This window comes from Centropristis striata, chromosome 4 (assembly GCF_030273125.1).
Source record: "Centropristis striata isolate RG_2023a ecotype Rhode Island chromosome 4, C.striata_1.0, whole genome shotgun sequence".
NCBI classification, from domain to species: Eukaryota; Metazoa; Chordata; class Actinopteri; order Perciformes; family Serranidae; genus Centropristis; species Centropristis striata.
In genome coordinates this window covers 40,767,671-40,792,768 of record NC_081520.1, presented here as the reverse complement: position 1 = coordinate 40,792,768, position 25,098 = coordinate 40,767,671, and the positions used below count along the sequence as shown (strand labels likewise).

At 41.1% G+C, this 25,098-nt stretch overlaps 1 protein-coding gene across 3 annotated transcripts in view; it reads left to right on the top strand.

Moving 5' to 3' along the window:
• The first annotated feature begins 683 nt into the window (after window positions 1-683).
• The window catches only part of LOC131969682 (alpha-2-macroglobulin-like), a 36,575-nt gene continuing 12,160 nt past the window's right edge, over window positions 684-25,098 (top strand). For all 3 annotated transcript variants that reach the window (XR_009394142.1, XM_059330816.1, XM_059330815.1), the window contains exons 1-27: window positions 684-813; window positions 1,615-1,795; window positions 1,963-2,119; window positions 3,721-3,773; window positions 4,301-4,321; window positions 4,668-4,833; window positions 4,924-5,008; window positions 5,130-5,265; window positions 11,192-11,309; window positions 11,416-11,525; window positions 11,626-11,793; window positions 11,877-12,104; window positions 13,451-13,514; window positions 13,626-13,771; window positions 14,366-14,515; window positions 14,805-14,951; window positions 15,054-15,138; window positions 15,271-15,415; window positions 16,632-16,857; window positions 17,752-17,878; window positions 18,927-19,048; window positions 19,120-19,171; window positions 19,467-19,550; window positions 19,933-20,109; window positions 20,853-20,928; window positions 24,506-24,662; window positions 24,764-24,838. Coding sequence is in view for 2 of the 3 variants with exons in the window: in XM_059330816.1 (XP_059186799.1) it covers window positions 728-813; window positions 1,615-1,795; window positions 1,963-2,119; window positions 3,721-3,773; window positions 4,301-4,321; window positions 4,668-4,833; window positions 4,924-5,008; window positions 5,130-5,265; window positions 11,192-11,309; window positions 11,416-11,525; window positions 11,626-11,793; window positions 11,877-12,104; window positions 13,451-13,514; window positions 13,626-13,771; window positions 14,366-14,515; window positions 14,805-14,951; window positions 15,054-15,138; window positions 15,271-15,415; window positions 16,632-16,857; window positions 17,752-17,878; window positions 18,927-19,048; window positions 19,120-19,171; window positions 19,467-19,550; window positions 19,933-20,109; window positions 20,853-20,928; window positions 24,506-24,662; window positions 24,764-24,838 (3,342 nt within the window). In the remaining variant the exon portion in view is untranslated. The remainder of the gene's footprint in view (window positions 814-1,614; window positions 1,796-1,962; window positions 2,120-3,720; window positions 3,774-4,300; window positions 4,322-4,667; window positions 4,834-4,923; window positions 5,009-5,129; window positions 5,266-11,191; window positions 11,310-11,415; window positions 11,526-11,625; window positions 11,794-11,876; window positions 12,105-13,450; window positions 13,515-13,625; window positions 13,772-14,365; window positions 14,516-14,804; window positions 14,952-15,053; window positions 15,139-15,270; window positions 15,416-16,631; window positions 16,858-17,751; window positions 17,879-18,926; window positions 19,049-19,119; window positions 19,172-19,466; window positions 19,551-19,932; window positions 20,110-20,852; window positions 20,929-24,505; window positions 24,663-24,763; window positions 24,839-25,098) is intronic.

Genomic DNA, 25,098 nt, shown 5'->3' with positions numbered 1-25,098 from the left:
TTTGTTACGAGGCTAAGTTTAAACCCATTTAACAATTCTAATCCGTTAATAGGGTGTCCTGTATTACATTTAACTTGTTCTGACCATATTTCCTGACAAATTAAAGTCACAATTTTGATAAATGTTATGGAGATGCAAACAAAAAGGCAAATGGTTATTTGTTTTTATTTATTATTGATTTATTATTATTTTGTTACTTAAAAACAAATCTGAAAAATAACTAGTTGTTAAATAGCACTATTATTGTCATAATTTTGATAAATGTTGTGGAGATGCAAAGAAAAAGGCAAATTTGTGAGCATGAGGAGAACAAATCTGAGCACGAGAAAGACAAATTATGCTCTCAAACTGAAAATCTACGCTCACTCCGATGACACAGATTTACTTCCATATAGGGCTGACTGTAATTTTAATGGTTTATTTTAAGAATATACAAACAAAATATTTCAAGTCAGTTAATTTTGCATAAAGAGTACTTTTTGTAGTTTTTTTACAAACTGAAAATCTACGCTCAAACTCCGATGACACAGATTTACTTCCATAGCCCTACACACTATTAATCAACATGTAGTCTGTAAATGATTGGCTTATGGGTTCACTGGACATCCAGTAAAGGGGTTACTTTATGAGTGAGTGGGTGAGTGTGTGTGTTTGTAGCGGAGGTGGGTTTTTCAATCAGAGGCTATTTAACAGATGCTGAGTCAGGATCATCTCACTTCAGTAAGTCATGGGTCATCCTGGGACCCAGATGTGGACATGGACGCTCTGTGGCTTCTTGAGCTGGATGATTGCGGGTCAAGCAGCTGCAGGACCGTAAGTTTGCCTTTACTGTGTAGAAAAATAAAATAATAGCGTGTAGCTCAGTGAATTTAATGTAAGTCAATGGTAGTAGTTTTGATTGTTGCATAACCATCTGGGTTGGAGTTTTTTCCATGTCAGATCCAGTGACATGACATATCATGTAATGTGTGTGTGTGCACAGAAAAATCTGTAGTGTTGTTTTTTCAGTGTTAGTTATTTTGAGTTAGTGGGTGTTGATTTTGGAGTTGTTTTAACACTTTAACACAAGCAAGTTACATGTTAACACCTGAGTTAGATTCACTTCAGTTGGAGTTGATTTTCAGATTTTGTGACTTGTATGTTCGGCTAAAGACAGAATGCACTTTTAATGTATCGTAAAACAAAACAATGAATGTTAATTATCACATTAGTGAAAGGAAATAACATGATTTTAGGGTTAAAAAATACACTTTAATGTGTCAAAGTAACACGATGTATTTTAAATATTAACACTCACAGTGAAAGGGAATAACACAATTTTAGCGTTGAAAATACACTTTAATGTGTCGTAAAATAACACGATGTATGTTGAAAATTAACACTAATTAACACACAATTTGGAGTTAAAAGTGCACCTATGTGGTGTCATAAAACAACACCAAGGTTGTCAAATATTCAACACTATTAAAGAGTTAAAATATTTACACTTTTCAAAGTGTAATTTTAACTCAGAGTCCGTGAGAACTAGATAAACTCAGAAAAAGTGTTAAATTTAACACTCTGTGAGTTGAATTAACACTCCCGATTTTGCTGTGTGTGTGTGTGTGTCTGTAGGAAGTACATGGTAGCCATTCCTGCAGTTCTTGAAGCCGGAGCTGAGACCAAATTCTGTGCGAGTCTCCTGCAGCCCAGCGGGACTCTGGTCATGACCGTCACTCTGAAGTCCGAGGAGGCGAACACAACCCTTCTCAAGCAGACGTCGGCTCAAGACTTTCATACCTGCACTGAATTTACGGTCAACACATTTTATTCCTTTGTGTAAATGTTTAAATGCTTTTGTAATATGGCATACATTTCTAATTTTAGTTTTTGTTTAAACAGATCAAGTTTCAGTATTCCTGAATCATTTTTTCAGTAAAAGGTATTGGCTCTTTTGGTGTCTAAAATATCTTTATGTCACAGGTTCCTGTAGTGGAGAATGAAGTGGTGAAAAATTTCGAGGTGGAGGTACGAGGCGACACGTTTTACTCCAAAGAAGTCAGGAAAGTCCAGATTAAAGTCTACAATCCAATGACATTCGTCCAAACAGATAAACCAATCTACCTTCCTGGACAAACAGGTAAACTTGAGGTGATGATCTATGATGTTGTACAAAATATGGCAGCGTATATAAACATTTTTACCTTTTACAAGCAATTGCAAATGTGCAGCACAGGGCAAAAATCACATTTTCCTCAGTGTTAACATATCTTATATGTAAAATGGCAAGGAAGAGCGTGGGATGAACAGGTCTCCACCTTTCTGAACTGTTGCCCTTCAGGAGGCGCTTCAGGACAAAAAGAGGCCAAAACAAACACACTAGATATTTTATACCCCAATACTGTTATTGCACAATATGTGCAATATTTATATTCATATATTTATTTGTAACTTATACAGATTTGCTTTTAACTTATCCTTTGTTTTATGTAGAAATTGCATTGAATTTAAGAGTTTCTACCTCAATATCGTTGTACTTGTACAATGACAAAGAGATTCTGATTCTCAAAAGTAACGTTGGCTTATGAGAAAAATAACATTAGCCTATATGAGAAAAAGTAAACATTAAAACAGTTATATTGCCATTAGTTTTGTTAGCATGTATGTATTTATGTCACACTTTTACAGTCAGCCTGTTCAAAATAGGTTAAAAGAGTAACCACCTTAATATTGGTAATTTATTTATTACCAGTTTCTTTGCCAACTAATTTTTAAATTTAAATCCAAGGACGTCACCAGATTTCTTTGCTGTAGACAGTAGAGGTAATAATGCACATGGCAACTGTAATTTATCTTTTATTCTAACCTTTTTCAACTTGTAGATTTGATATGAATAATGATGTCGTTACTAAGTTGAGAGAAAATCACTGTGTCAATGTTTAAAGGAACACTCCACCGTTTTTTCATATTAAAACATGTTATTCGGGTAAGTAAGACGAGTTGATACAGACCTCTTGCGTCTCAATGCGTGCACTCAATCGCCCTGGCGCGCGGAGCTACTTGGCTAGCACTTAGCTTAGCCCAGTTCATTCATTAGGACCCAAACAGATGGACAGTTAGAAGCGACCAAACTCCTCCACGTTTTCCCTATTTAAATACAGCTACACGAGTAGTTAAACGACCAAGTATGGCGACACAAAATAAAACGTGGCGCTTTTCGAAGCGGATAAAAAGGATAACTATAATGTATGGCGGAATAGCACTTGGGAGCACTTCGACTCGGCGCAGTAATATCATCACTCCTGAGGGGAGAAGATTTTTCAGGAGTGATGATATTACTGCGCCGAGTCGAAGTGCTCCCAAGTGCTATTCCGCCATACATTATAGTTATCCTTTTTATCCGCTTCGAAAAGCGCCACGTTTTATTTTGTGTCGCCATACTTGGTCGTTTAACTACTCGTGTAGCTGTATTTAAATAGGGAAAACATGGAGGAGTTTGGTTGCTTCTAACTGTCCATCTGTTAGGATCCTAATGAATGAACTAGGCTAAGCTAAGTGCTAGCCAAGTGGCGCCGCGCGCCAGGGCGATTGAGTGCACGCCTTGAGACGCAAGAGGTCTGTATCAACTCGTCTTACTTACCCGAATAACATGTTTTAATATGAAAAAACGGTGGAGTGTTCCTTTAAGAGTTCAGTAAAGAGCTGTGAAAGCTTTATCTAATCTCTCTGTGTTTCTCTCAGTGCATTTTAGAGTCATCACACTGGACACCAAGTTCAGACCTGTCAATCAGCTGGTGAGTGTGTGAACAGTCTCTGCTTTCTTCAGATCTCACTGATGAACCACAGTATTAGTGATACTCTTTGATAATGGTGTGAGTTTTGATTTGAGCCCCAGTGAACCAGAATACCGGCTGCTGGTAATTCTGGGGGTCAATAGTCCAACCACAGCCCCTTTAAGTAAACCTGCCTGTCCTGTTTGAAGTTCTTCCGATATTTTTTCTGGCCCAGTGATAAACCCATCAACCTCTGACACTAATTTACAAAACCAATTTAAATTGGAAACAACAGGTGAAACTATACTAAGGATTAAAGAGAACTGTGAATGTTTTTCTGAAAAACTATAAATCAGAATGACATACTGCAAGGACTATTTGAATGTTTTTGATTTGTTTTAGATTTGTTTTAGATTTTCAAATCATAAATATTATATAAGAGTTGACATCTGAGTTGAACTTGACATGCAGTTTATCTCCTTAAACTGAATTTATTGAACTAATAGCTTGTCCTTTAACAAGTCGCTCTCTCTCTCTCTTTTTTGCAGTATAATATCATCGAACTTGAGGTATGACTGTTTACTCTGTATATTAGACTAAAAGTTATTGTTTTAAAGTTTAATTTTTCAGTTTACTAATTTGTTTTGTTCAGCCTGTTAATCTCCTAAAAACTTCAGCCGTCACAAACATATATACTTTATTTTTGCAGTAATTTATTTTTTTTATCCCTGCGATGAAAAAATATATTATTATAATATATATATTATCAGGATCTGTTTGAGAGTAGTTTAAAAGAGTGTGTTGTGAAAGTGTGTGCTTTAAGATTTCTCAAAAAGGGCACAAAGTACGCAAGTTAAAGAGAAACATTGAACACGTTCTCCCTGAATTCACATTCTCATTGACGTTATTTAACAGGATTCTAGCAGCAACAGGATTGGACAGTGGCTGAATGAAACAGCCGACAGTAAGATATTGCAGCTTTCTTACGCTTTGAACTCTGAGGCCCGTGAAGGAACCTACCAAGTTATTGTGTCGATTGGGGAAAATAAAAATCATCATAGCTTCAAGGTACAGAAATATGGTAAGTTAGTTTTTTTTTGTTGATGTTTTTTTTACCATCTATTTCAATCCAATTGTAATGAAGTAACTAACAATCCTATTTTGTCCCCAGTTTTGCCTAAATTTGATGTAAAATTAAATGCACCTGCTGTAGTTAGTATTGGTCAGAAGGAAATAAAAGCTGAAGCATGTGCAAAGTAAGTGAAAGCTCACTCATTACACTCTTAAAATAAAATAAAATAAAATAAAATGTGTTGTGTTTGGTGAGTGAATGGCTTCTTTTCAACAACACTGTTTTTTGTCTGTCTATCTAATTAGGTATACATACGGACAGCCTGTGCCAGCCACTATTAAAGTTGAGATGTGCCGACCTCTTAACTACCATCTGCTCACCCCTGAATGGGCAAAGACAGTCCTTGGTCTTATTGCACCATGCTACAATGAGACAAAGCAGGTACAGTAAAGACAGCGTCAGCCTCATCTCTCTGACAAGGTGCAAACAATGTATGAATACAGTACATATAACCCTGAATATTTTAACACTATGTATGGTGCAGTGGTTAAGGATAATGAATTAATTAATTAGCTTAATGCGACAACATCGGCTGCGGTGGGATAGGCCTTTTTGGTTAGGAAGGTTCCTAATAGAGTAAAATGACCAAGAAGTATCTAAATGCAGCCATGAAAGGAGTTGTTTGAATGATAAAAAAAAAAAAGCTAAGGAGAGGCTTCCCTTTCTTAATTATTTTAGCATAGGATTAACTGGACCATCCTTTACAAAAGGAAAGGAGAGAACAGTAGATAGAATAGCAGATTTAGAGACCTAAAACATTATGCTTACATAAAGTTTAACAGTATGTTTCTTTTACAATCATGGTGGACAGGAGCATAAGCCACCACTCTCAGTGTGACAACAATTTAATTTTTAAATCTTTTTTGGCAGGCAAGTATTGCTTCATTTACTACAATACCAACTTTGGTAGCAAAGTAATATTTTTCACATGTGCATGTTTAAGTTCCTTTATTAATCCCACAGCGGAAAAATCTACAGTATTACAGCAGCAAATTGGAGAGTGTAATAACAGGAAGCACCAGGTTATAAAAATACAATAAAATAAACTAGATAATGCCATTTCTGAAGAAATTGTGGTGGAAATGCTGGATGCTGAATTGCTTACCCTATGTTGCTGGCTGGAATGTGTGAAGCTGAAGTAAGAATACCGGTAGTTTGAAAAGTGAGATTGGGTGGAATCAATATGAATGTAATGAAAGGCTGAATATCAACAATAATGTATACAAAACGTGGAATATTTTTCACGTTCATTAATGAACTGATGATACACTGCAATGGTGGCCTAAAGGGGCAAAATTAGGTTGAAGTAGTCGGAAAAGTGCCGAATCATTGGTTGAATAGAATTAGTGCTAAAACACAATAGTAGTATTTTGAGGCACAAATCCCCAAAACAATTTAAGGGCAATAAACCAGTCAGAAATGTAGTGAAACTGATGTAAATGTAGGCAGCTGTCTAAAAAAGTGCTGAGTCATGGTTGAGAAGAACTGGTGATAAAACATAATTGTAGGATGTAGAGACAGAGGTCCCCAAAACAGCTTGAGAAAAATGCATTATTCAGAATCAGAGCGATACTGATGTAAATGTAGGACTAAAAAAAAAGTGAAAATTTTGTTATATTTTCCATTCATTTCAATGGAGATTAAAGTTACGGAATATGCAGAATATATTATAAATGATGAAAGATATGATTGAGAAAGGACACCCGTGTATGTCCTAATTGAGCTTATACCCTGAACCATAAAAAAAGCATGTAGATCAACTTAATCCACATCAGGGCAGTTTGTGGCCTAGAGATAACTGGAGAGTTCAAAGTCAAAGTCAAAGTCAAAGTAGCTTTATTGTCAATTCTTCACATGTCAAGACATACAAGGAATCGAAAGGGCGTTTCCCACTCTCCTACGGTGAGACATGTAAAGTGCACTGGCACACAGATAGACAGACATTTCCTATTATTAAGTGACATTCAAGAAACATGTACTAATGCTAATAATAAACATTCAAGACACACAGACAAAGACATTTACTAACTCTAATAATAAAATAAAATAAAGAAAAAGTGCAATGTGTGAATGTGCAATGTAGGAGTCTAGTCTGGAAGACTGGAGGTAGCAGCATAAGTTACTGTTTTGGGGGTCATCTTCCTGTCAGACTGGATGATGTGGCGGGGGGGAGTGAGGGGAGAGAGTTCAGCATCCTAACAGCTTGGTGTATGAAGCTGTTTCTGAGTCTGGTGGTGCGGCAGTAGAGACTTCTGTACCTCCTACCAGAGGGTAGGAGGCTGAACAGTGTTAGAAAAATTGCATGAGTAAACCTTCAAAATTGAATTATCTGACACCAACAGGAAAATACCTCACCAATTATTTCTGCGCAGTCTTTGATGGGGAAATGATGAGCTGGAGTCGTCCGAGTTCTCAGTTTAACATAGTTTTATTACAATACGTCAAGAAATGTGAATTACAGAGCTCTGGGATTCACTTTAGGAATCAGTTTAACTGTCCCTGATACACACAGACAGGTTTCAGGTCATGAAGTCTGAAAACCTCGTCTCTACTCCTGCAAAAAACCCCAGTTTTACACTAACATCGTTTAATTATATCAATGAAGGTAGATTTCTTCCAGGAAGTCCAGCCTTCCCCCTCCGCTGATTCGCCAGTCTTCTTTCACACCATCACACATCAGGCCACCTGGGCAAAACAATCACTGCTTCCCAGGACAGGACGAGGCCTTGTGGCCTGCTAACAAACTTGTTATGACGAACATACTGCCTTATTATGTTCTACAGAAATATAACAACTATTCTTCAGAGTTCTACATGTTCTTTTAAAGGTTAAAAAATATAAGACAGACAATACTATTTTTTGTGATTATAGAATCTTAATTAGTTTAAGCAAATGGAATATATGTAATTAAAGTAATCATAGTTTTCTACATCAATATTAACACACAAACACAATCAATGTATCAAAATCATATTACCTGATTAATATAAATGCATAGAGATAGACATTATCAAGGTTTCAGTGAATTTACCTTGTAATGACTGTTGGGAGAAAAATGTCAAAGAGGAAAAGAGAGGAAGACAGTAACATTTCATTTTCAACAAGTATAATATTCAAATTATTCTAACAACAGGCTGTGTGCAGGGTGGCTGGTGTCGTTCGCTATCGAGGTAGCTTTCCGGGTGAGGCGGTTGGTGTAAGTGGCTTGCAGGGAGGGGAGTGGGGCTCCAATGATCTTGCCAGCTGTGTTCACTACGCGTTGCAGTGCTTTCTTGCTGTGTTCAGTGCAGCTACCGCCCCACACAGTGATGCAGCTGGACAGGATGCTTTCAATGGTGCCCCGGTAGAAAGTGTTCAGGATGAATGTGGGGGCTTTCGCTCTCTTAAGCTTGCGAAGGAAGTAGAGGCGCCGCTGGGCTTTCTTCGCCAGTGATGCAGAGTTGGTGGCCCAGGAGAGGTCCTCGCTGATGTGCACCCCCAGGAATTTGGTGCTGCTCACCCTCTCCACAGCAGCACCATCGATGGTCAGTGGTGGGTGTTCGGTGTGGCCCCTCCTGAAGTCAACCACAATCTCCTTTGTTTTGCTGACATTCAGCAGGAGGTTGTTGACTCTGCACCACGTGGTCAGACGGTTGACCTCCTTCCTATAGTGGGTCTCGTCGTTCTTGGTGATGAGACCCACCAGAGTTGTGTCATCCGCAAACTTCACCAGAAGAGCAGGGGACTCAGAACGCAGCCTTGTGGGGCTCCTGTGCTCAGTGTGATGCTGCTTGAGGTGTTATTGCCGACTCGAACTGCTTGAGGCCTCTCACAGAGGTATCCAGTATCCAGTTGCAGAGGGAGGTGTTTAGCCCCAGCTTGACTAGTTTACAGATGAGTTGTTGTGGAATGATGGTGTTGAAAGCAGAGCTGAAGTCTATGAAGAGCATTCTCACATGTGAGTCTGCTTTCTCCAGGTGGGTGAGGGCAGGGTGGAGGGCAGAGCAGATTGCGTCCTCTGTGGAGCGTTTAGCTCTGTATGCGAACTGAAAGGGGTCCAGGGTGGGGGACAGGATGGACTTGATGTGTGACATGATGTTAAAATAATTGATTATTTTCTATATTGGTATGTGATTTTATGCTTTATTTCTCTGTTCTCTGTCTCTGTTCTCTGTTCTGACGCAGGTCACTATCAAAGGTCAAACCTTGACTGTAATAAATATCTCTATGCATTTATATTAATCAGGTAATATGATTTTGATACATTGATTGTGTTTGTGTGTTAATATTGATGTAGAAAACTATGATTACTTTAATTACATATATTCCATTTGCTTAAACTAATTAAGATTCTATAATCACAAAAAATAGTATTGTCTGTCTTATATTTTTTAACCTTTAAAAGAACATGTAGAACTCTAAAGAATAGTTGTTATATTTCTGTAGAACATAATAAGGCAGTATGTTCGTCATAACAAGTTTGTTAGCAGGCCACAAGGCTTTGTTATGGGAAGCAGTGATTGTATGCCCAGGTGGCCTGATGTGTGACGGTATGAAAGAAGACTGGCGAATCAGCGATCATGAAGGCGGGACTTCCTGGAAGAAATCAACCAGCATGTTTTGTAAACAATTGTAAGGTTATTTTAATGGGTTCCAGGGAGGGAGACGGGGTTCAGACTTCACGAACTGAAAACACGTCTGTTTGTATTCAGGGACATGAGTTAAGGTTGAACCCAGAGATCTCTGTAAAGTGCACATTTTTTGACGTATTGTAATAAAACTTTTGTTAAACTGAGAAACTTGGACGTTCTCCAGCTCTTCATTTCCCCATCAAAGAATGCGCAGAAAAATGGTGAGGTTTTTTCTGTTGGTGACAGATTTTTTCTGTCGGTGACAGATTATCAATTTTCAAGGTTTCCTCATGCAATTTTTCTAACAATGACTAGCCGTTCAAAGCACTTCATAATGATGGGGGTCAGTGCCACTGGGGGATAGTCATTGAAGCAGGATGGAGCCGGTTTCTTTGGTACAGGTATGATGATGGAGGTCTTGAAGTGTGATGGAACAGCGGCTTGACTCAAAGTTGACTCAAATGTTGTCTGGACCTGCTTTGCGGGGGTTGATTGGGGGGGGGGGGGGGTTCTGTGGGCTTGTGGTGTTTGTTGTTTCGAACCGTGCAAAGAAGCTGTTGAGGTCGTTGAGCAGAGAGATGTTGTCATCGCAGGTCTGTGATGCAGGCTTGTAGTCCGTGATGGTCTGGATGCCCTGCCACAGGCTGCGTGTGTCTCTGCTGTCTTTGAAGTGGTTGGTGATCTTTTTCGAGTAGTCCTGCTTTGCTTTCTTGATGCCACGGGACAGGCTGGCTCTTGCTGTTCTCAGGCCAGTTCTATCCCCAGCTTTGAAGGCTTTGTCTCTGGCCCTCAGCAGCCGATGGACAGTTCCTGTCAGCCATGGCTTCTTGTTAGCCCGAGTGGTGATGGTCTTTGTGTGGGTTACATCATCTGTGCATTTGCGGATGTAGGAGAAGACAGTGTCTGTGAGCTCCTCATTGTCTATATGGTTGTTGTTTGTAGCTGCTTGCTTAAACATGTCCCAGTCTGTTATAGCAAGGCAGTCCTTGAGAGCAGACCTTGATCCCTCCGGCCACACTGTAATCACCTTCCTAGTTGGTTTCTCCACTTTCACTCTGGGCCTGTATGCTGGCATTAGCATAACAGTGAGGTGGTCAGAAAGTCCGATGTGGGGGAGGGGGGAGGCCTTGTATGCTCCTTTGAGTGAGGTGTAAACCAAGTCCAGGGTGTTTTTCTCCCTTGTTGGGAAATTCACATGCTGATAGAGTTTCGGTAGAACTGTTTTGAGATCCGCATGATTAAAATCTCCAGCGACTATAGCAAAACCATCTGGATGTGCTGTCTGTTGTTCACTGATGGCCTGATACAGTTCATTAAGTGCCGCGTTCCTGTCACTGCTGCTGGAGGTTGGAGGGATATATGCTGCGATTAGCAAAACCGCAGTAAATTCCCTCGGTAGATAGAAAGGACGGCACTTTATAATCATGAATTCCGCCAGTGGTGAACAGTGTCTGCATAGTACCACGGCGTCCTGGCACCACGCATCACGTATGTAAACACAGACCCCACCGCCGCGTTGTTTACATCCACAAACTGACAACCCAGTACATTTTTTTCTGCCTCTATCAAAAATTGTGGCTCGTTAGATTATCCCACCCCCTGTTGAAGTATCTCCACCCAAAGCTTTAGCACTTGGAAGGTATGGCTTTCTCAATTCGTTGTATTTGATTTTTTTCTTTTTCTAATGTGCTTTCTAGACGGACATAAAAGGCTGTGCCACTTTCACCTTCCCAATGTCAGCCTTTACAAAAGGTCTGGAATGGTTGCTGCTAAAATTACTTCAAATCAGAGTCAAAGTAGAAGAAGAGGGCACAGGCAAGTCTTTTTCTATATTTTAAAAAGAGAGTTTGTATATTGAGAAGTTGACATGTATTGAAACAATATGGTACACATCATGGTAACATGGAGGCTTGTTGTACAGGTGTTTCTCGCCCGCAGGAGCAGCAAGTTGCCATTTCATATGTTATTGGAAAGCTGTCCTTCGTTGACATGCCCAAGATCTATGAAGAAGGATCAAATGTGCAGGGGAAGGTAAGTGCACGTGGTCTTCACCTGTCTTCAGTGTGATTGTATTCACAGGTCAGTTGAAATAATCTGCATTGTCAGTGATCAAACTCTGTGCTTCCGACAGGTTAAAGCCATTTATTACAATGATACACCCATTGCTGACATGCCAGTGTACCTGTTGGAAGGGAAAAGTAGGTCAGCACGTCGCTTAGAGAATCTCACCACTGACAGCAATGGCATCGCAACTTTCTCATTTAACACGGATAACAATAAAAGGGAACTCACCTTCTACGTAAGTCAGAAGTAGTAATCCTACAATGTTCTCATGGAGATGATCAAATCTGAAACTTATAGTGTCTCTTTTCTGCTGTCCAGGTGAGCAGCACACCGACACTGGTCTACCCTGGTGACAGAGTAGCGCACTATGAATCTGCATCTCACACAGTGTCGTTGGCCCAAAGTTCATCTCATGATACCAAAACACTCAGCAGCCTGGAGGTGAAGAAGAAAGATGGACCACTTCCCTGTGACAAAGAACAAGACATCTCCATCAAATACACAGCAGTGATGGAGGCCCAGGGCTCTGTGGATGTCATGTATCTGGTGAGTGGATGTTGATGTTTCTCAGCTTGTCCCAGTCCTCTTCCAGAGACGAGGACAACTAGGGACACCTAAACAATAATTTGATCACTTTAGCATCAGCTATGTCGAATAAGAGTAGGCAATGTTTGAAACATTGTAAAACAAATCTGCAAAAGCACAATGGTGGCACAAATACCCAGTCTGATGTAATTAACCCATTGACGCCGGGAAAGCATTAACGCATTTCTACCATTAAAACCGGGAGCGCTGTTGCGTCACTCTACCATTAAGGCCGGGACAGCGGATATGTCATTTTGTAGTATTTGTATTTTTTTCCACCTATTTTTGGTCTCTTGGCCAATGAAATGCATCAGAACATGATCAGAATACATGCGGGAGTGTCGCAATGCAACATGGGACTTTTCCAGAACTTATAAATCATGGAGGAAGACGACTATAGCGGAGGAGCTCAGCAGGAAGTGACGGAAGAGATCTGATGAAAACAGCGCCGGTGATTTAATTGCTGATCCGGACTTTGAACCCTCGGAACCAATCGACCGGCATTTATGGATGAGGAATATGTTTTTAGACGACATATTTTCACCAAAGAACAGACAGATTTGTGGCCATCTGGAGATAATAATATTATTAATAATATATTAATATTAATAATAATAATAGGCTAATTGATTGCGATGATGATATAAGAAATCATGACTGTTTATGGCTTATATTACTTTATGCGTCGTTGAGTACCTGAAAAGTGCAATATATAAAATGTATTATTATTATTATTTATTATTATTTATATATATATATATATATTTTTTTTTAGAGTAGGCTAATGAGAACTATGTCTTGTTCTTTCAGTGGTCATATCATGTTTGCATCTTGCTAATGGGCATGTATTAGTATTATGCATAGGATTTTTTATTCAGACAAATGTAACATTTGCTGAGATTGTTGATTTTTAAAAAAAATGTATTGAAGGTTTGGACAAATAAACTCAACTTCTCATGAAAGCCACGGGTATAAGCTCTCAAATACTTTTTGAATTTCATTTTTATCTGCTACAGAGGCTGAAAAATCTATTATTTAGTAGGTGTTGAATTTCCAGAAAAACTTCAGGTTTTAGGGTGTCATTTGAAAATCGCCCATAGGTTTTCCAGGCATTTTTTTCCAGGCGCTTTAGGCCTTAATGGGTTAAACCACTGTATGATCATGATTTACTGTTGAGATAAATGGATAAAAACAATGTTATAACCACACACTAGAACAGCTGACAGTGTTGTGATGTGCTGTTGACAGGAACTGGGCTTTACTGTTACATGACTCATTCTTTGTGTAATTTTCCTATATTTCTGCAGATTTTATCAAGAGGAGCCATTGTCATGCAAGGACTGAAACAGTTTGAAGTGAAAGATCAATCAGGTGAAGAATGACGTCTTGAAATGATCCTTTAAATTATCATGACCAGGTGATTCTGTTTTATTGATCTATGGAGGCATGTAAAAGTGATGATTGTTGTTCATGCTGTTTCAGTGACTGAGGGTGAGGTGTCCTTCAAGCTGACAGTGTCTCCAGACATGGCACCACTTGTCCAGGTTGTGGCTTACGCCATCCTCCCCAGTGAGACTGTGATCGCCCACAACGCTGAGTTCTCCACTGAGAAATGCTTCAGTAATAAGGTCAGTAAGTATAAGACATGTGGCAGCGACTGCTCTTGTCAGATATATGCAGGTGTTGACTCAAAGTGTATATTAGTTGTGTTTCAAAACACTTTTTATGGTCATTTATTGAAAAAACTCCAATAGACTGGAAATGATAGTTGGCAGTCATCATGACGTCACCCATTGGTTTGTGGACTGCTGCTTTTAGGCTTCTGTAGTTTTTTTGTTGTTGTCATGTTGTTTTTTTTTTCAAATCGATCTGTCCAACCAAACACTGAACAAGACATTTTTAAGCGACCAAAATGTAACATTTTTTACCCTTTACACACTGTGCACACATCTATTTACTCTAAATGGGACTGTAACTGATGCGCCTGTCCTGCTGCAGTTCTCAACCCGGCTGGAAGCACATCTGTTACTTTACCTCCTCTCACTAAGCAGAGCAAAAACTGAGCTAGGTGCAAAAATAATTGAAATAAAATTATTCAAACCGGGTTCGAGCACCATAATTTGAAAGTGTTGTTGTTGAAAGTGATTTTGGTGTCAGGTTGAAAAGATCATCTTCCTCCTCTGAGGTCCAGATTGTGGAATGTGTCATTCTGTATGTGTCAGGCGTCGCTGGAGTTTTCTCCATCCTCAGCCGTCCCAGGAGAGGAGACCATCCTGCAGGTGACGGCTCAGCCACACTCTCTGTGTGGTGTGAGCGCTGTGGACCAGAGTGTCCTCATCGAGGAGCCGGGGAAGACTCTGACTGCAGACAAGGTAACTGCTGGAATCAATCAAAGAAATTCAAACATCATCTGCTAATAGGTTACAGTTTCTACTCTGCTGCTAGTTCTGACCAACTGTTTCATACAATACAACACGATACATATACTGCAAAAATTTTAGTCCTGTTCTGTTAATAATGTCATTTTTTGGAATATTTGAAACAAAAAAATCTGGACATATTTTACATATTGTGCCTTTAAAAGTTCCCTATTTGATCTTCATTTCACAACAAACAATTGTTCCTTTATAGCTTTGAATGACACCTTTCCTTTATTTTCAGATATTTAACTTGTTGCCAGTCAAAAAAAAAACTAATATTCCATATCAAGTTAAAGATCCTTTAGAATGCCTGCACGTGAGACCGAGAAGATACGTTCTGCCATACCCTGATGATAATGACAGAGAGGAGGCTCATACAGTTTTCCAGGTATGTCCTGCAGAGAAATTAATATAAGAATATCATAACATATTTTGTTGTTGCACATTTAATCAACTTTCCAGTGATTCGTTATGTTGTTTGATTATTTAGAATGTGGGAATGAAGATGGCAACAAACATGGTTATCAGAGTGCCTAACTGCCTCAAGTACAGAGGAAGACAATACCACCAGGATCGTACGGTTATGATTTATATGTTCTGATTGATTGATTTTTTTGTCTTGTCACACATGTTGAATATTTAAAACATATCACTGTGTTATTGCTTTCTTCTGTTTCTAATGGACTGGGTTTTTGTGTTCTTTTCAGAATGTGGTGGTCGGGTGGCATTTGGTCACGTTAGTGACACAATGTTGGGATCGAAAGTTGTGGATGGTGGTTTTGGTCCTGAACCAATAGAGACAGTCCGCACTTTCTTCCCTGAGACCTGGATATGGGATCTGGTGGAAGTTGGGTCAGTTTTTGCCACAAATGGTATTGATGGTCATTAATGTGTGCTTTCTCCCTGCACAAATAAGAAAAAATTGTCTTTTGTGGACGAGTGTTTATCATGTTCAGGTTTATGCTCTTAATTAAGCTTTTTGCTTGAATTTCTTCAGCAACATGGACCCCCGTATTACTGCATTTTTTAGTTTTTGACTTTCTTAGACCTTAAGAATACAACTACAACTATACAACTACAAAAATTTCACATTTAAACATTATTTTTAAAGGGGGGGGGGGGTTATTATTTTTATTTTAGCGGTTTAAATCATTTTGTAGCTTTGCAGTAGTGTTCCTTATGTATTCACGTCCAAACATTCACATTTTGGTCAAAGTATGTGTGTATTAGCTTCAAAATGTTATTTTCCCAAGCCTTTCCCATGTGACCTGATGTAGGTTTCTGGATGATGACGTTGCTACATAAATATCCTTATCCATAGCCAGTGTCTATTACAGACAGTGTGCTCCCTGTTTGGAGAAGCCTGTGTGTATGATAAGCACTAAATTGGATGGGAACCACAGAAAAATAATATAGCCACCTAAAAAAAGGAACTCCCCAAAGAAATCAAAATCAGTTTAAGTGTACACTTTTGTTAGACTAGTCTAGTCTAGGCTCCGAACAAGGTTATAATAGTTTTGGATTTTTCATCAGTTTTAATTTTGTTTTGGATTTTTGTTTTCAAATTCAGTTAGTTTTAAGTAATTTTTAGAGTGAGTTTGCTAGTTTTTATTAGTTTTATTGTTAGTTTTACTTTTTTTTTGTAACAGGGTACTTGCAGGGTGTGAGATTCAAAGTGGTCACAATACATTTTGCCTTTATTTTATTTGCCTTTATTTTCACTAAACTTTACTATGGACACAAAATCAAAACAAAAATGTCAGCCATTTTTATTATGCTTGAAGTTGGCATGAGCGTTTCTTGGAAAGCAGAGTCGAAAAGGGGTATCATTTGCAGTTTATTTTGGAAACTTATCTCACTACTTTTTGCTCAGGCTGAGTGTTTCTGTCTTAGAAAACCTGGAAGAGAACCCTGCAGGAGTCTGCAAAAAGTAACCTAGTGTGGTGTTGTTAAAGCAATTAACCCTTTATTATAGTTAGCCTTACCCATGCATAAGGTTGTCCCACCATCCACTGACATTCACATTCTTTGCCAGTTCTGATTCATGTTTTTCAATCTGTTGATCCAGAGGGACCGGACAGAGGGATGTGTCCCTCACTGTCCCAGACACCATCACCACCTGGGAGACGGAGGCTTTCTGTCTGTCCCCTCAGGGTTTCGGCTTGGCCCCTCGGAAAGAGCTTACCGTCTTCCAGCCCTTCTTCCTCGAGCTCAGCCTGCCCTACTCCATCATCCGAGGGGAGCACTTTGAACTGAAGGCAACCGTCTTTAACTACCTGACCACCTGCATCATGGTAATGAGTGTTCCTCACAGGGACTAAATGTTGTTAGTCTTGTCTATATTTTGGTCATAAACCTGGCAAATTGAATTGAAACTGACCTGAATATCGTGCTATAGGATAAGTTAAGGGATCACTAAATTAATTTTGTGGTGTAAATGTATAACAAATGTATGGATGAATTCATCCATTGTCTGTGCAGTTTATGGTTTTATATTACCTGGACTGGAAATCTGTGATAAAGCAATACTTCAGTTGGTGTCTGTGGGAGTCTGTGCTATTTTTTTTTTCTCAAGGAACCACCGACTATCTTTAATTTGGACCACCTGGAACAAAAAAAAATTAAGATAATAAATGTCAGGAAAAAACGTTGACTGTGGATATAGGATGAAGACCATATCCATCATATCTGGGCTATTTTTCTACTGACATTGTTTTATCTGAATACTAAATGATAATATTTACAATATAATATTTTCTAATATTTAATTATGCAACAAGAAGACCAAGAAGACTAAAGAAATAAACAGAGATGACAAACTGGAAAATTTGCTTTTATGCAGATGACTTCTTTAATATATGTCTGACCCCAATTAATCCAAATTTATGAACAACAGACTTAAATGAGTTGAACTAGAAAATAAAAGTCTCCTTTTTCTTATTCAATAGATTTGACCAGATAGTGACTTAATCCACTCCCTTTTCAATCAGAGACATGTCTAAAGCACAATAATCCTTAGTATCCTTAGTATTTCCTTTTATTTGTAACATAAATATTTGCGAGATGCACCTGTATACTTTCAAAAAAATGCCAGAATAGTTTCAGCATTGTGATGTAGATTTAACAGTTGTTTGCATTTGCCATAAATGTTCAGTTTTTTTAAATATATCGTTGTTTCTGTTGAACAGGTCAGTGTGACTCCAGCCGCCTCCTTGGATTACACCCTCACCCCTCTCTCTGGGGACAAGTACACTTCCTGTCTCTGTGGCAGTGAGCGCAAGACCCTCAGCTGGACCATGTCCCCCTCAGCCTTAGGTGAGCATCAAGATTCCCTCCACAGTGGCGCTGGTGGACTTCAGGGAGCTGCAGGGGGCCCCCCTGATGTCCTCGTGATAAAGTGCACTCTAGGGTTCTCTTTCAGTGGACAAAACCTGATGAGGTGCCCTCTACTAAAATTAAGATGATGCGATGCATTATACATTTTAAGTATTTCCATATTTACAGACAAAAGGAAGAAAGGTATTGGCTGTTGGTAGCCTGGCTAACACCAGACCAAATCTCATTGGAGATTAGGTCTGGACACGTTCAATGCTTTTCTCCGTAGAGGAGGTGTGGTTTACGATCCTCCAGAGCCGTTTATTGGGAGCTTAGAATGTCTATCAAAGCGTCTGTAGGTAGCTCTAATCAGATCAGTTATACCAGATGACGTAGTAGAGCAACAGAGATGGATGTTTGTTGTGTGTGTGTCTGTGAGAGAGTGTTGCTGCTGCTTTGCTTCTCCAGTTCTCGCTTTCTGCAAGATTATTTATTTTCACGCTTTATTCCCCCTCATGTCATTCTGCCACACACATCCACTGATTTTATGGGCAACAAAGAAGCTGCTGCGGGCCTCTCGGCGGCTCCGCTGTCCCCCGGCTGGTAGCAAGATCACCGGTGGTGACCGGCGGTCTCGGCGGCTCGGCGCAACGAGCCGCCGAGACCGCTAATACCGGTGATCTCGCTACCAGCCGGGGGACAGCGGAGCCGCCGAGAGACCTTTCGCCTTTCAACTTTCGCTCTAAACTATTTAAAACACCATCTACAGCTAAAGAGAGTTTCGCGTCTGCAGCAGCCATGTTGGATCCGGAAAACTACAAGCTTCCAAGTGCCGAGTAGTACGCGTCATCGTCTTGCCGTCCCTCCCCGCTCTGTGATTGGATCCCTAAAACAGGGCTAAGATCTCTCTCTAGTTTCCAGACTGGATGGAGGTTCGAAATTAAATTTGAGCGCACAAGGCAGTCTGGGTATACCCAGGCTAGGCTGTTGGACTAAAAAAAAAAATTCTTAATCAACTTTTACACTGTGTTTGTGGATGTTTTTTCAGGGGTTGTGAATGTGACGGTGGCGGCTGAGGCGGTGTCGTCCCACGCTTCATGTGATAACGAGATTGTGAGCGTGCCAGACAGAGGTCGCATTGACGTGGTCACAAAATCTCTCATAGTGAAGGTAGGTACCTTAAAAACAAGATGACAAAGAAAAAGATGATCCTAGAACTCACATCATTTCTTCCCTTTCAGGTTGAAGGAACTGAGATGACAAAGGCCCACAACTGGCTGCTCTGCCCTAAAGGTCAGTCTGTTTACACCAGGCAAGACAAATACTGTAAGTTAAGAGGAGTTGAGTCTATTGTAGTAAAAAACGTAAAAGAGACATTCACTACTTGTGGATTTGCTCCTAGTTTCATTGTGATTATGGCCACGTTTAGCTCAGGGGTCTCAGATTGACTTAATTGTTTCATGGTGTAGATCCATCTTATTTCCAGTCTGACCTGTTTCAATTCGTGATCCACTCACCATCCTTTAAACCTAGATGACATTCTTGTGGTTTTAGTGCTGATCAGTGTTTGTTCTCTGTCTGTCCACAGGGAAGGCTTTGACAGAGGAAGTAGAACTACAACTCCCTGAGAATGTGATTGATGGATCTGCCCGTGCTTCATTTTCAGTCCTGGGTAAACTAATATATTCACTTTTGTTTAGTTCATTTTTGTTATATTTCCTCGCAGCCTCAGTGACAAGGGCATGGATAAAAAAAATGGATATCTATGGCACATGCAAGCACACTGGATTGGCATTTCTTTAGCCTTTTCCTTTAAACCAGGAGGGTCAGTTAGTGGTTTAAACAAACACAACTTAATGTTTATGAAGCTACATTTGGACATCACTACAGCAGGAAGTGACATTTAATATGATGTCACTTCCTGCTGTAGCCTTAACAGTGATTCTGCTACAACCTCCAAAAGAAATTAAAAGTCCGATCTTCAAGCCTATTCATAAATTAAAGGTCAAGGTGAGTCACATTAGCAGCGTTAGTGAGTCAGTGTGTTTGTGCAGGTGACATTCTGGGCCGAGCGCTGAAGAACCTGGACGGGCTGCTGCAGATGCCGTATGGATGCGGTGAGCAGAACATGGCGCTCTTGGCTCCCAACATTTACATCCTCGAGTACCTGAAAAACACAGAGCAGCTGACCCCGGCCATCAAGGAGAAGGCAGCACACTTCCTGACCAGCGGTGAGCCTTTGTTTACTTTATATAGTAGATAACAAGCATGAACACCCAATAAAAGCTCACAAACACTAAAGTGAGGAGGAGTAACTCGCTCCAATGAAAAAGGAACCCTCTGCCCGACAACAAAAAAGTTAAATTAGACTGGACGGCCAAACCATCACCAAGGAAAAATGAACGCTGCTTACTTCACAAGTGACCAAAACTCCTATCATTCCACCTCCTTTTATAGAGAATTGGGGGAGTTGGGCGGTGGGTGTTTAGGGGGACATATTAGGTCAACAATAGATGCCATATAGAAGTGGTGAACATCATCTGAAAGCTGGAACCTGAAGATTAATTTGAGATTCAGCTAAGCACTGTGGGTATAGTTCTGGTCATACATCTCTAATTAAAATGACTTAAATAATCAATGAAGTTATTTAATTAAACCTATCAAGGTGTATAAAGGTTCAGAACATCACTGTTTCTGAAGACAATGCCCAGCTCAAATATGTCACATAAGTTGTTGCAGCAAGTTTTGGGTTGATACCCTTCATTACACACATTTGATGCAGAATTAGGTAGTTTATTTTCTATTCGAGGATGCATAAAAATGGTCAAAACCCCTCAAGAAAATTACATTGATATAGCATGACCTCAAAAACTTGTTTTGCACATTCACTCAGAGACATCATTAACTAAATTACCTGAAATTATAGACTTAAATCTGTGTTTATCATAATAAGCTTGTTCCTGCTGTCGTTCAGTCTACCAGAGACAGCTGAACTACAAACACCACGACGGTGCTTACAGCACATTTGGAACAGGAACAGGAAACACTTGGTGAGAACATAACCTGTCAATCATCCATAAACAATAACTATATATGTACATAATGTGCAACATTCACCATGTAATAACATGAAACCGTTTATCCTGACAGAAAGTTTACTCTTTCTTAAACCGTTTTATCACTCACACTGTAGTTTCTTCACAGTTGTACCACCAATGTGAACTCAAGTTTGTTCAAGTGTTTCTGATTAATGCATGAATTAGCCCGTACAAGCTTCATGTTTAGTATATTGTGATTAAGAAGAGACAAGTGCTTCTTCTTGTCTTTTTTTTCGATGATTTAGACTTAGACTTAGACTTAGACTTAGACTTTCTTTATTGTCATTGCACAAAAAACACAACAGTGAATCTAGCAACGAAATATCTTTGCTTGGCTTTCTGCAGTACACATAACACAAAACTGGTGAGCAGAACCTGTTAATAAATACATACTGTGGACTGTCACAATAAATATATCTATATAAATATATATAAAAACTTGTATAAAAATAAAACTAAAGGTGTCCAATATGTACATGAATTATTGAATTATTGCACCCTCAAAGTTAGCAGCAGTGTCTGAATTATTACACAGATGATTATTATAATTTTCCTTTACAGGCAGGGTTATTTGGTGTTAAGCAGTCTGATGGCGAGGGGGAAGTAACTGTTGCTGAATCTGGTTGTTCTGCAGCGGATGCTGCGGAACCTCCTGCCAGACGCCAGTGGGGAGAACAGTCCATGGTGGGGGTGGGTGGGGTCTGAGAGGACCTGGTGAGCTCTGGCTAAGCAGCGCCTGTGTGCCATGTCCTGGATGGGGGGGAGTGGAGTCCCGATGATCTTCTCGGCTGTCCTCACCACCCTCTGCAGAGACTTCCAATCTGAGGCCTTGCAGCTCCCAGACCAGACAGAGATGCAGCTGGTCAGAAGGCTCTCGATGGTCCCTCTGTAGAAGGTGGAGAGGATGGGAGGGGGGAGGGAGGCTCTTCTCATCCGTCGCAGGAAGTGCAGGCGCTGCTGAGCTCTCTTCACCAGGGAGGTAGTGTGGAGTGACCAGCCTAGGTTGTCTGTGATGTGCACCCCCAGGAACTTAGTGCTGCTGACAACCTCCACCGCTGTGTCATTGATGAGGAGTGGTGTGTGGTTGGGTCGGGATCTCCTGAAGTCGACGATGATCTCTTTTTTTTCTTGTCGACGTTCAGGAGCAGGTTGTTCACCCTACACCAGTCCACCAGATATTGCACCTCCTCTCTGTAGGCCAGCTCATCATTGTCCCTAATGAGGCCCACGACTGTTGTGTCATCCGCATACTTCAGTATGTGGTTGGTGTTGTATCTGGGACGACAGTCGTGGGTCATAAGGGTGAAGAGCAGGGGGCTCAGGACGCAGCCCTGGGGGGATGCCTGTGCTCAGGGAGATAACGCTTGAGGTGTTGTTCCCCACACGGACAGATTGCGTTCTGTCGGTGAGGAAATCCAGCAGCCAGTTGCACAGGCGGGTGTTGAGTCCCAGGGGGCCCAGTTTGCATACCAAGTCCTGGGGGATGATCGTGTTGAATGCTGAACTGAAGTCCAGAAACAGCATCCGGACGTGGGTATTTTTCTCCTCCAAGTGTTCCAGGCTCAGGTGGAGAGCAGTGGAGATGGCATCCTCAGTGGAGCGATTTGGCTGGTATGCAAACTGGAACGGGTCGAATGATGGGGGCAGTATGGAGAGGATGTGGTCCTTAACCACCCGCTTGAAGCACTTCATGATGGTGGATGTTAGTGCAACAGGGCGAAAGTCGTTAAGACATGTGATGGTTGGTTTCTTGGGCACTGGGACGATGGTGGCTGACTTAAAGCATGAAGGGACAACGGCCTGGTTCAGTGAGGTGTTGAAAATGTCCGTGAGCACATGGGCCAGCTGGTCTGCACACTCCTTGATCAGCCGTCCTGGGATGTTGTCAGGGCCTGCAGCCTTCCGTGCATTGACCTTCCTCAGTGCTCTCCGCACAGCAGTGGTTTCAAGCCTGAGGGCCTGTTCATCAGGGTGGGGGGTAGCTTTGCTCGCGGTGGTGTTGTTCAGAGCTTCAAACCTTCCGAAGAAATTGTTGAGCTCATTGAGGAAGCTGATGTCATCTTGGTAGGGTGAAGGTGTAGTTTTATAGCCCGTGACAGTCTGGATGCCCTGCCACAGTTGTCTGGTTTTGCTGGAGTCTTGGAAGAAACCTTGGATCTTCTGGCTGTGGGCACGTTTTGCTACCCTGATGGCACGGTTCAGATTGGCTCTCGCTGATCTGAGAGTCGACGCATCACCAGATTTGAAGGCAGCATTTCGCTCCCCCAGTCTTGTGCGCACCTCCCTAGTCATCCAAGGTTTCTGGTTGGCCCGTGTGACTATAGTTTTTATTGCAGTGACTTCCTCCATGCACCACTGGATGTAGTCAGACACAGAAGCAGCATACTCCTCCACATCTATCTGCTGACTGTCCGTTGCAGCCTCTCTGAACATGCCCCACTCAGTGCACTCAAAACAGTCCTGCAGTGAATACATAGCTCCCTCAGGCCACACTCTCACCTTCTTCACAGCAGGTTTTTCTCTGGTGAGCAAAGGCTGGTATGCTGGAATTAGCATGACAGAGAGATGGTCTGAGGAGCCAAGATGGGGATGGGGGGCTGCTCTGAAGGCCTTCTTGATGTTGGTATAAACCAAGTCCAGTGTGTTTTTTCCTCTGGTAGCAAAATCCACATGCTGATGGAAATGAGGAAGAACAGTCTTCATGTTGGCCTGGTTAAAGTCCCCAGCAACAATAAAAACACCTTCCAGGTATGTGGCTTGCATGTCACTGATGGCATAGTAGAGAGTACTTAACGCTTGCTTGGTGTTGGCGCTGGGTGGAATGTACACAGCAATAATAATGACGATGGTGAATTCCCGAGGTAGGTAGAAGGGTCTGCATTTCACAATCATAACCCTAACCCACAGAGCAATGACTGGAGACCAGGGTAGAGTTGTTACACCAGCTGTTGTTAGTGTAGATGCAGACGCCACCCCCCCGGGTTTTACCTGTGAGAGCATGGCTCCTGTCGGCTCTGAATGTTGTTAGCCCGTCCATGCTAATGGCGGCATCAGGGACAGATGAGTTTAGCCACGTCTCGTTGGTCCAGTTGGCTTTCCAGGGAGCGTACGTTGGCGAGCAGGATGGAGGGAAGCGGCGATCGAAACGGATTAGCTTTTAGCTTAGCCGTAAGTCCGCCACGGCAGCCGCGCTTCTGTTTCCTCTCACACCGCCTCCGGTGTCTCCATGGGCGGCCTGTGTTGTTGGGAGACTCGGCCGCTGGGTCTAACCGGCGTAGCAGACCAAGGCTTTGTAGAGTGATCCATATCTCTGAGTTTTCAGTGTCTAAAACACTGAATTTTCTCAAACTTAACATAATTTTCCGGTCATATACAGTTCTTGCGCCGTTTCGCTGAGCTCTCGATTGCGATGTTGCTGTGTTACTGTGTTGCCGGGAGCCGAAGCAGCCGCTGCCGTACCGGGCGCCACCATGTTTACCCATGAGTAACACAGGGGATTTACTGTCTACCTTTGATTTCATTTCCTCAGGCTGACTGCGTTTGTGATGAGAGCGTTTGCTAAAGCCCAGTCTTTCGTCTACATCGACCCAACAAAGATCGAAGAGTCTATGAATTGGCTGAAAATGAGACAACGAGAAAATGGCTGTTTTGAGCGGTTAGGAAAGCTCTTTAACAACAGAATGAAGGTAATAAAAGTCCTACTTGAGAGTGTTTGAAAAGGACTGATGATAGCTGAAACTACAGAAGGTTAGACTTGTGTCATGTATATGATGCTTCCTCTTTACAGGGCGGTGTGTCTGATGAAGTGACTCTCAGTGCTTACATCACTGCTGCCTTCCTGGAGATGAATTCATCTGTAGATGTGAGTCGAGTCCTTTCAGCACAGATATCTCATGCTGCTTTAACTGTAAACCGCTTGATGGAAAAAATACACAAACAAACTTTTACACAGAAAATTAAGAAAGAAAACAACAAGTTGGAGTATCTCATTACTCTCTGACTGTATTTTAATATTAGTGTACATTTTAATTTACAGCCTTGTGTGTTGCAGTGGTAAATGTTTCAATAAACACAGAAAACTCCAGTATTATGTAGTAGTAGCTGTAGAAGAATGAAACCTTC